Source organism: Athene cunicularia, assembly GCF_003259725.1.
Source record: "Athene cunicularia isolate RWA chromosome 21 unlocalized genomic scaffold, athCun1 chr21_part1, whole genome shotgun sequence".
Taxonomy (NCBI): Eukaryota; Metazoa; Chordata; class Aves; order Strigiformes; family Strigidae; genus Athene; species Athene cunicularia.
In genome coordinates this window covers 2371610-2382294 of record NW_020799127.1, presented here as the reverse complement: position 1 = coordinate 2382294, position 10685 = coordinate 2371610, and the positions used below count along the sequence as shown (strand labels likewise).

The window sequence follows — 10685 nt, the reverse complement described above, 5'->3', positions numbered from 1 at the left end:
ACACCAGTGAACCAGGGCTACATTGCCCCTGAGGCTTCCACAGCCTAAATCCTGGATCCTGTGAGCGGAGACGAACTAGATTTACAGAACCCACTCAGCAGAGCTTAATCTTCAATTTATTGTGCAACAAGCATAAATAACCTTCTCCCCAAGTTCCTCTAAACACAATTAACAGACACAAAATCAACTGATGTTTTCATAAACATGACTGTTGTTGTTCAAACATCGACGTCTTCTATTCTCCCTGACCAAAGAATATTAGTTCATCGCTCAACAGAATAAAACAGGTCAGTAAAGCAGAAGAGCATCACTAAACTCTTTAAGCAGGCACTGCTGCTCAGCCCCATTTCGTTTGCAGTGTTATCCTTAACTAGACACAGTTTCACTCAGCCTTGGACCCCACGGCAGCAGTCACTGAACAGCTACAACAGTCAAGAAACAAATGTAAGTGGGTTTGGGTTCAAAGTACTTCCACTATTTTGCGTACAACTAGCGAGGTATTTGATGGTGCGTTATCCTAAGAAGCGAGCAGCTCCTGATGCTCATGTTACCAGGCAGCACCTCACTCGGAGGCTTCCAGGCTGTCATTTTATAGCAAGATCTGTCTGTGGCTGCAGAGGAATATCCTCTTAAGACCACTGCTGGTTTCCCTAATAAAAGAAAGATTGCTGTCCCTTTGTCAGGTCGGCTTTCTCAGTGTATGGTTTAAATCCATGACACTTCTGTGTAAAAAGCAGCTAAACAAGTGCTTCCTCCCACACACCCCCTCTTCTGAAAGGGAACTGGCTTCATTCAACACACAACTTAAAAGTGAATTAAGAATTCCCAAATGTGAGTAAAACCAACCACGCACCTCAGGACACCTGCAAGGTCCGCACACCCTCACACCAAGAGAGTAATAAAGCAAGGGCATTTCCTCTAGCAGGAAGAGAAAAGCAGTGTGTACTAATACTTGCTAGAGATAAACTCAACGTCCTAAACACAGGCCTGCAGCTTTGTTCCCTAAAGCACTACATGATTCCAGGCAGACAGAAAAAACAAATTCCTATGTGCCTTTAGAAAGTGACGTTTATCTATCGCACGGTCCTGTCCCAGATGGCACTCTTCACTCAGACCGGCTTCTCCAGGCCAGCAACAGGAATATTGCTGCCCAGAGGTCTTCATACTCAAGGTTTGCCAAAAAGCACATCTTCATTTTGGTTTCTACCCGGCTTTTATCCACCAGTCCATTCATGAGCAAAGCGGCTGCAGACTGGCAGAGCAGCCAGGCAATCATCTGGTCGGGTTTCAGAGCCTTGGACGCTAGAACACTTTCACCCCAGAGGCTTAGGTGAAGCACGTTAGCAGCAATTCTAGCAGACAATCTCTGCAAAAAAAGGAGAGGGAAGGTTAGCTGACCCTGCTGCACCTGCCTCACATCACTAGCATGGAGCCCAAAGTCCCCCAGGCCTCCTCTAAGGCACCACACGGTCACTGTGAAATAAAAGGCTTGCTGTGACTATTAAATTATCAGGCACCTGCATCTAACCCACCAATTCAAGGTCCAGTCCCTAACACAAGCATCCGCTGAAATCTCTGAAACTATCGAGAGGCTGCACTGTGCTTCAGCAAAGACTTTTTGATTGTCTCCGTTCGTTATCTAGACTGCAGCGATACCCAGGTGACACTCCTGCACCTGTAGCCCTCCAGGGCGAAGGGATCTACAAACCACACTCCTGAAGAGCGGTTAGACTTGGCTTCTTCAAGACAACAGTTTCGTACCTTGTTGGGATCCCTCTGGAGTAGCATCTTTATCACTTGCTTCACCTCACGGGGCACACGATCGGGCAGGCCTGGCAGCTCGTCTTCACAGTAACTTCTGCTTTCCAGAGTCGAGTCCCCATGGCCATAGAAAGGATTGGCCAGGCCAAGGATTTCATAGGCGATTGCTCCAACAGCCCACGCATCGGCTTTACTGTAGTCAATCACCGTGCCTGGGCCAGGTGACGCCGTGATCACCTGTCACAGAGATGGGGATGTTCCAACAAACAGCTCTAGTGTGGGCTCTGGGCTGGAACTAGGGTTGAGTCAGCATTTCTGCTGTAATAAACTGAGAGAGACTGAAACCAATGCTAGATTTCATCTAAGTGTCTGGCATAAATATTCCCTATTGGCGTGCCCTAAGCCTTTGGCACTGCTCAGCTCACCAGGACACTGGGAGGACCCTGGTCCTTGGGCCTAGGATTTAATCACTGCCCCTGACCAGCACTCACAAAGTCCCGAGGGCTATTTCATGCTGGGATCTCAGACAGACAGGAGACATGCGGATGAGCAGACAACACCCCACGGCACTCAGGAAATGTGAGGCAAGGTGCTGCAGGTCGAGCGGGCAGTTAAGGGTGTCTGCACTTTTATTACGGTTATCATCAGAGAAATAAAAAGGAACTGTAAATCATTTCACAACCACCTTGAACTTCACCCAAAAATTACTGTCGCAACACTGCATAAACTTCTTTAATAGCTACGTAGAAAGGGGACTGAGAAAAGACTAAAGAGCAAAGTTTTTGTGGGAAAGGTCAGTTCTGCCTCATAACACTGACTGATGACATTCCACCTCTTCATGCTCAAGGTGTCTGTTTGACAACTGCTCAGGTCTAAAGAGAACTTTTTTGATGAACACAGAGACGTTTAGCATGCGTTACGCAATTCAGGACATGGACCCCCTATGCTGCTTTAGGGGACACTGCTCTCCCTGACGGACTCAGGGTGAGATTAGTTATGCAGTAGCCAGCTATGGGAACTGCCTCGCATGACCGAGTTACGTCAGTCAGCAGGGACGGGCAGAAAACGATCGATCTGATCGCAGAGGCTTTCAGCAGGTATTACCATGAACACACCCCAGCACAGACACATAAGCAAGTATAGGTGTGTGCATGTGGAGGAAGGCTCAGGGACAAATCACAGCCCCTCCACTGCTTCTAGAGCTAATCCCACCCTTTTTCAAGTTCTTACCACAGGTGCGGCTGAAACTTTTTAGTGCTGACAGCAGGACAAGCAGACAAGCAGCAACACAAGGCATTACCACAGGGGGATTTACCTCGGGTGCCATAAGACAGCCGTTGCCGCCCCGATCCACGTAGGAGCTGGTGAAAGGCAGTCTCAAACCAATGTTTTCATCTGCCAAACAGCAGCCGAAGTCCGTGATCACCAGCCAGGGGCAACCAGCTGCGAAGGACACAGGGCTACCAGAGTTAGGTCTGGGAGGAAGGGGCTGTAGAAGACACCATATCACATGGGCACCAGAGACAGTCTTCAGGAACAATCTCAATACCCCCAGGAATCAGCATGACCACACGCTGTCTTCCTTCTTTGCCTCTGTATTATTAGGTGAAATACCAGTTTTATTAAAACAGAAGTTGTTATTCCGTTTCCTCTTTAGAGGATAATACTGCTCCTCATGGAAGGTGTGTCTCACAAAATGTCACGGATACCATAAAATTGAAGACACATAATGTTAGAAACTCATCCATAATGGAGGAATTTTTTTTTTCCCTGTTTTTATCTATAGGAAAAGCTATCAACAGGCACATATATATTTAGCTATAGCAAAAGGCTGGAGAAATTTCGCTTTAGTTATCAGTCCTTGTCCTGATGACAAGTCAAACATTGCAAAGTAGAATCATTACTTCTCCAGACTCCAATACAGAAAAGTCGATGCTTTCGATCATTCCTAAACACAGTCAGGATAGCTGCAGAGAAGCTCTTCCTTCAACAAAAGAAGGGTGGCATTAGTATTGCTGAAAACCTTCCACCGCTGCTGTACCAAGACCTTTAATTACACAGATCTGGCTGCCTGCTATTGTTTCCTGCCCATTTAAATCTCAATCACCCTGAAAAAGAGCTCAGGTAATTAAAATCTCAGTTAGAGAGGCTGACAGGAGAACAAGCTGATGAAAACACTGCTTTTGGCTTTAAACTGTGGGTCTCCTTGCCTTCCAAGTGATGTTTCATCATCCCAGGGTGCAGCACTATTAACCTGACGGTGAGGTGGGATTTTAAGAACTGCCCTGTGCTATCTGGCTGCTGAGAGATGCCATAGCCAGGAGCCTGAAGCAAATGTGGTGTTACAATGCACCCATCTGCCCCAGCTGATGTTCACTGTGCCTGTGCAACACATCTCCTCAGCAACACACTGCATCTCTCCATCTGATTACAGCACAATGCTGCTTTCAAGTCCACTTTAATGATCCAAACCTGAGGCACAGACAGAATAACTGACTTCCCCAGCACAGCAGCGACAGCAAGCAATAAGCTAAAAACTAAACCTGAGACTCTTCAAAGCGTTTGATGCTCGTTTTTCTCCCAAACGCACGCTTGGGAAAAACTTCTGCTACTACTGACATGACTGCATCACTTCTGTGCATGACTTAATTGGCGTTTATACTCAGCAATCTACGTACCAGAATCAAATTCAACCAGGATGTTGTCAGACTTCAGGTCTCTGTGTGCTATTCCATGTCGAACAAGATGGTCCACGCCTTCCAAGAGCTGTAAAATCATCATCGTGGAGAGACAAACATCCGGACTGCTCTCCCTCAGATACTGGCGCAGCGTGCACGGGTAACTGGTCAAAACAAGGAAAACTGAATTAGCATCCTGGAAGCTTATTGCTTGTGGTCCAACCTCGGGGCTGGCTGGTTGGGGATATGGCACGCTTGCGTGTGCCAAATTCTTCCTGACCTCCACGATGCCTTCCCACCTCCCAGCCTCAACCTGACACAGCTCCCCTGGCTGCTGTTCTCAAATCCTGTTTTCCAACAACACCCACCACTGAATTTTCAGCAGTCTCACCCGAGTTTAACTGTGAATAAAAGAAGCCTCTTAAACAGCACGGAAAGAGGCTTCAGGCATACAGTGGTCATTACAGGTTTTTATGGACTGGTGTTATATTTTTCATGAAAGAGGCAGCAGATTAATAACACAGATCATATGAGCCAAACGAGCCGTGCTAATCAGGAGAAAGAACATATTCTGGAAATACAGAGAGGACAGAGCACTTCTCCAGAGGCAAGCAGAACAAAAGAGTGGGAAACAGAAGGTGCTTTTATGTCAATGCCACTGCAGTACCCATTCAAAATCAAAACCCAACTGAGAAAGCCAGAGATGCTGGGCAATCACAAATCTCATTACCCATTCTACTGTGTCTCTAGCGTCGTGTTCAGACTATGGGTGAAGTTCGGACTTGGAAGGGCAGACAAATGGGGACAAGCTCAACATTTCTTACTGTAATGTGGAGTAATTATTAAAAAGAATGGCTTGTCTTCATTGTTGAACAAGAGTTAAAATCTCAAGGACTTGGAATGGGTCTTAGGAGGCATTTCCAAGAGCATACTCTGCTTTTTGGCAGCAGCCCAGGCTAACTCTTTGCAAGGACCCGTGTAGCAGTAGAATATACAGCCCCGCAGGGCAGTGTCACAAAAAGCCCGAGTCGCATTAACAAGCTGCTCTCTACCTACTTCTTCATCACCAAGAAGAGCGTGCGGCTGTGACCGATCCCTCTGGGATTCAGGCTTAATGGAAGAACATCGGGATAGTCTGCAAAGGCTCCAGGCAGCAAAGGGACAGAGGATGTGAACGCTCGGATCACCTGGATTATATTCGGATGAGGTTGCAACTTCTTCCTCCCAATGACAGGTTTTCTGCACAAAAGTACAGATATGGCAGACTACATCGATCTCTTGGTCAGTTCTGATTTATCAGACACATCTCTCACATTTCTGAAATTACTTTTCATTAATATGGCCTGTCCTCCCCACCAAAGGGTTCGAAAGCATTGTGCAAATACATTTATTCTGCAGTGAAAACCTTATTAGAAAGAACATTAAGGCTGATCAGTACAGATTACAGGACTGGTCATTAAGCAAATATTCAAACGTTTACATCCCAGAAACCATTAGGTTAGAAAGAAGGTGGACAGTAACCTTGCTGCCCACACAGCCCATTTCCTAACCAGTGCCTCAGCCCGGCATTTCCCAGGTTGATGCAGAGCCCCCACAGCCTGAGCAGATCCCACAGGAGCGGGCAGGTCCCAACATTTTCTCCAGAGTTCAAAATCTACCCCAGTGCTTCCCACAGCACAGTGAACCATCGCCAAGGCAGCACCATCCGCCGATACAGCAGCGGAGGGTACTTCAGGACTTCACCCGTGGCTGTTAGGACTCTTTTGAAACTGGATTTCTCTACATACAATGGTTGAACAGGAAATATTGGTGCTATACCAGTGCAACAAAAGAAGCTTTGCTGGAAACCCTTACACTTAACATGCAGCCTTTAATTTTATTCAAACCCTACTAGCCCTTCCACGCTGCTGACAAAGGCAGAGCTAGTCACAGGCTGCTTCTCAGTTCAAAAAGAACTACAACAGCTTTAGAGAAAAAAAAAAAAACAACCAAACACAATTACTTTGTTAGACGTAAAGTAAAGGTCATCTTCACACTAGGCATATCAATTTAGACCCTTTATTTTATGGCGCAGGCAGGAAGCACTCACTACAATGAAAAGCAGGTTACCTATCTGTATCTGCAAAACAGATCTCTCTCCTCTCTCATCCCCTGAATGTCAAATATCCCTTTGGCTGCTCCGCTGCGCTGATGTACCACACAGCATTCATTATTCATTTGTATTGGCAGCCGAGATGTATTTGAAATTTAAATCAGACAATCTGGACTGCAGACTTCATTGTTTCAAATTGAACAGAAAGATGCTTTTTTTGAACAAAAAGACAGCTAACTTGAGATAATTTAAAAGTTTCTGTGCAATTTTCCACCTTCATGCTGTTTGCTCACTTCTCACTCGGGAACCAAGTCATTTTCTATTTTCTTTCTCACCAGTTTCCCTGCACGAGAACAGTTTCCACCTCCCTGCCCAGCACCCATTGCACAACCAAACCAGTTTTAAAATAGTACAGTCAAATTGTTTCACAGTCCAATTGTTCGATGTTTAATAGTCAAATTGTTACTGATTGTAGGTGCGTATTTCTGTAATTAAAAAGCACCACGATGCACATTTAAATGATGTTTAATCAGTAGGGGCTCCTCCAAGCCTTTAACTCTGCATATATCAGTGCATTTTACACATGGGGAAACTAAGGCACAGGGCACAGAAGTGCCTGGCCACAGTCACCTGTCAGGACCCCAGTTGGTCCCCAGTTATTGCCGTTTCCTTCTGACAATCCAAGCCAGTGCAGTTTAGCGGTAGATATTCCCCACACACCAACAAGCCATGCCACAATCTGCTCCTCAGAGTAAATGAGACTGTGATAAATCACTGTTTGAACAATGGTATTGCTATGCAGTGTCCTACTTGTGCTGGAGAAAAGCACACCAGAGAAAAATGCCCACAGCAGCCAGCAGCTCATCCCTGCCTCACATTTGAGGTACACGGCACCTCTGAGGGCACCGTCATTTAGATAAAACATACACACAAGCCTCCCAAGCCATTTATAATCCCAAGGCTTCATTTTTATCTACTTTCAGGAACTATTATAGAAACCTCTGGCCATCTTCTTAACAGTACACGTGCTGCAAAATTAGATGGGTAAAATTAGCACATCCCCGTTTGCGACCCATGGCCGTTTCCATGGTGACCATACCTGCGGCCAGCGGCGGCTCCGTACTCTCCGGCCAAGGCCACCCCTGTGGCTGGAACAAGCTCTCGGCCCATGGCATCGAGGATGGCTTCACTTGATGAACCTGCCTGCAACCAAATACACACCGCATTGATTTAAGCCCCAAAATCATCCAACCTCCACGCAGACTGAAAGCAGATAATCCTGATGCTGGCACTGTACCTGGAGCTAGATCAACTGAATCTAGATTGAAGGCACTCCCTTCTCTACTTTGAAAATTGGGGAAGGCAATTAATTACTTAAATGGCAAGGCCTTTATTTGCAGAAAGGAATCCATTTGTCTCTTCAAATGCATCCTCAACTGTTAGCATGCTGAGCTATACACTAACACTCATTTTCAACCTTAAAACCTGACTGGAAAAGTCTACAGGTGAATGCCAAAGTATTTCTGGAGCCCAAGTTGTTTCAGACGTTGGCATTTTGGAAGACTCTTAAAATATCCACTTCTCACATCGAGTGCCACAAAAACTCTTCAATGGGAAAAGCCACATGGATTTTTAAAATGTAGAATAGCCACCTTGAGGGGTTGGATCATCAGAGTCAAAACACTAGCACAGATCTCGCCCACCCACTTCCCAGCACAGGGACCCAGTGCGGAGGTTACTGCCACACCCCTGCCACCACTGACTCACACCTCAGCTCCATGGTGCAGAGGAAAATCTCTGTCCTGACACTGACGAGGACACCGATTCCTAAAGCTCTGGCAGCTGTGGCTTTCCCGTTCATACTTTACCATCACAGCCAGCTTCAGAAAAGCTTTTCTTCCAAAACCATCACCTCCATATCCAACAACTCCACCACCAGCAGCTCTCAACGCCAATTCCAGAGGAATGATGAACGCTAATTACCTTGCTCTGGGACTGTTCGCTAACAATCAACGTCTCCAGTGTCACATATCAACAGCTTTGTTTTGACACACTCATCGTGCGCTACATAATTAGCGGTTTCAACACTTAAGCGTTAAACATTTCAACCAGACTTTCCCAGTGACAGACAAGATTAAGAACTGACTCCTTACCGAAATGTTCCACATCATTTTGATAGCTAACGGAAAAGCCTCTTTTGGTTGGTGCTTCTCTACGGGCTCCTCTTCAGCCACTTGTAAAGCCAAGCCACGATCCCGCTGCAGGGCTGGCCCCTGCCCCAAGAGATGGCTGCTCTCCACACACCCCCGGCGGTCGCGAGAGAAAGGAATAGCTGCTTCGTACACAGCAGCACTGCAGCCCTTCCCGATGGGTTGGCCGATGAGATACTCCTCCAGCTTGAAGCCCTGCCAGCGGAAGGAGCTCAGGGGATCTTTCTGCGGCTTATTCTTTCCAACAAACACTGTCTGAAACGAGTAAGAAAAGACAACAATAAAAAACCCACTCAAATTCTTATGGGTCCCTTCCAGCTTGAGATGTTCTATGATTCTAAGTTATTCAAGACTTCCCAACAAAGAACTCCCTTACTGTTCAAGCGATATTACATGTCCCATTGAGTTGGTCCAGCCTGAAAACCACATTCAGGCTCTATTAGGCTAAAATCACTGTAACCACAAGGAAAATTTGCAGACTGTGTATTTCTGTCTGAAACAAATTATCCCTAAAACAGCCTTTACCAGAGATGCCCTGACAGTGCTGTAGATGCATGGGAAGAGAAGGAATGGGGAGAGGGAGTCATCTGCTAACCTGGAACATAAATATGTTTTGTAAAGACAAGTCTAACTAAATACTTCTAAAAAGAGATGCACTGTTACAATTTTCTCCCCCTCCATAAATAAATCAGGAAACTAGCATTTAAAAGGAAATCCAACTAAGAGCAACAACAGACGGAAAAACAATGCCCTAAGCTTCTGTGGCAGGCAACTAAAAAGGGTTGGTTAGAGGAAGAGTGAATCAGTGATGGGAGAAAGCTGGGGGAGGAAATCAAAAGAGACAAGAGGAAACAAAGTACAGGAGGGCTGTTCTGGAGTGGAACCACAGCGTTCACCATCCTACGGGTCCACAGCTGTCACCTGGACCGATACAAACCAGCACACTTCTCCATGAGCTACAACCCTGACCCACCAGTGGCTGCCCTAGGGATGTGTCCCAGGGCAAAGGGACACAGATTCAGGGATAGTGGATGGGGAAAGACAGCAAATTTGTTAAATTCATTTGTTAACTAATAATTAATACATTTGTTAACTACCCAGCCAGGGCAGGGGGGAGAAAACATCCCGAGAAACTTCAGGGAAAGGCATAACCTCCACGGGAATGTTTGTCTGCGGGTTAGCGGGGCAGGTGACAGCTGGCTCTGAACACCAAAGGTCTATTTTTACCCATGAAATATGTTGAGCACTGCAAGTCCCCGGTGCCCTGCCAGCACAGGCCGGCCCAGCCTCGCAAGGCTCCTCCCTGTCTCAGGGAGAGGGGACAGACACGGGGGCTTGATGCCAACCTCCTGCAACACGAGACCCCCATGAGGTGACAGTGAGGGGCTCCCAACAGTGAGGACCCCCCCAATAACCTGCTTTAAGGGTGGTGAGGGGCTACTTCCCCAGTACCCTATTTTTGGGGAGGAAGAGGTGTCTGTGGGGCTGTGCCTCCAGAGATGTGCCTGAGGGCAGCTCAGAGCAGTCTCACCAAAATTCCTTGGGGGGAGACACAGAGATGTACCTGAGGGGCTCCCCACTGCAAGGACCCCCATGCCCTTCGTGGAGGGGTGTCTGAGGGGCCCCCCACATCAATGACACCCTGCACCCTTCATGGGGGTGTCTGAGGGGCTCCCCACATCAGTGGCCCCCCCTCCCCTTCACGGGGGTGTCTGAGGGGCTCCCCACATCAGTGACCCCCCCTTCCCCTTCATGGGGGTGTCTCAGGGGCTCCCCACATCAATGACCCCCCCTCCCCTTCACGGGGGTGTCTCAGGGGCTCCCCACGTCAGTGACCCCCCCTCCCCTTCACAGGGGGGTCTGAGGGGCTCCCCAGCGCAAGGACCCCCCCTCCCCTTCACGGGGGTGTCTGAGGGGCTCCCCACGTCTGTCTCTTATACACAT

The 10685-nt window shown here is 47.4% G+C and overlaps 1 protein-coding gene across 1 annotated transcript in view; it reads right to left on the bottom strand.

Annotated features, from left to right (window-relative positions):
* Positions 1-97: 97 nt before the first annotated feature.
* The window catches only part of PINK1 (PTEN induced kinase 1), an 11646-nt gene continuing 1058 nt past the window's right edge, over positions 98-10685 (bottom strand). The window contains exons 2-8 of the mRNA XM_026862926.1: positions 8685-9078; positions 7631-7734; positions 5496-5678; positions 4440-4603; positions 3077-3204; positions 1762-1998; positions 98-1366 (exon numbers count right to left, since the gene is read on the bottom strand). Coding sequence (XP_026718727.1) covers positions 1106-1366; positions 1762-1998; positions 3077-3204; positions 4440-4603; positions 5496-5678; positions 7631-7734; positions 8685-9078 — 1471 coding nt within the window. The 3' untranslated portion in view covers positions 98-1105. The remainder of the gene's footprint in view (positions 1367-1761; positions 1999-3076; positions 3205-4439; positions 4604-5495; positions 5679-7630; positions 7735-8684; positions 9079-10685) is intronic.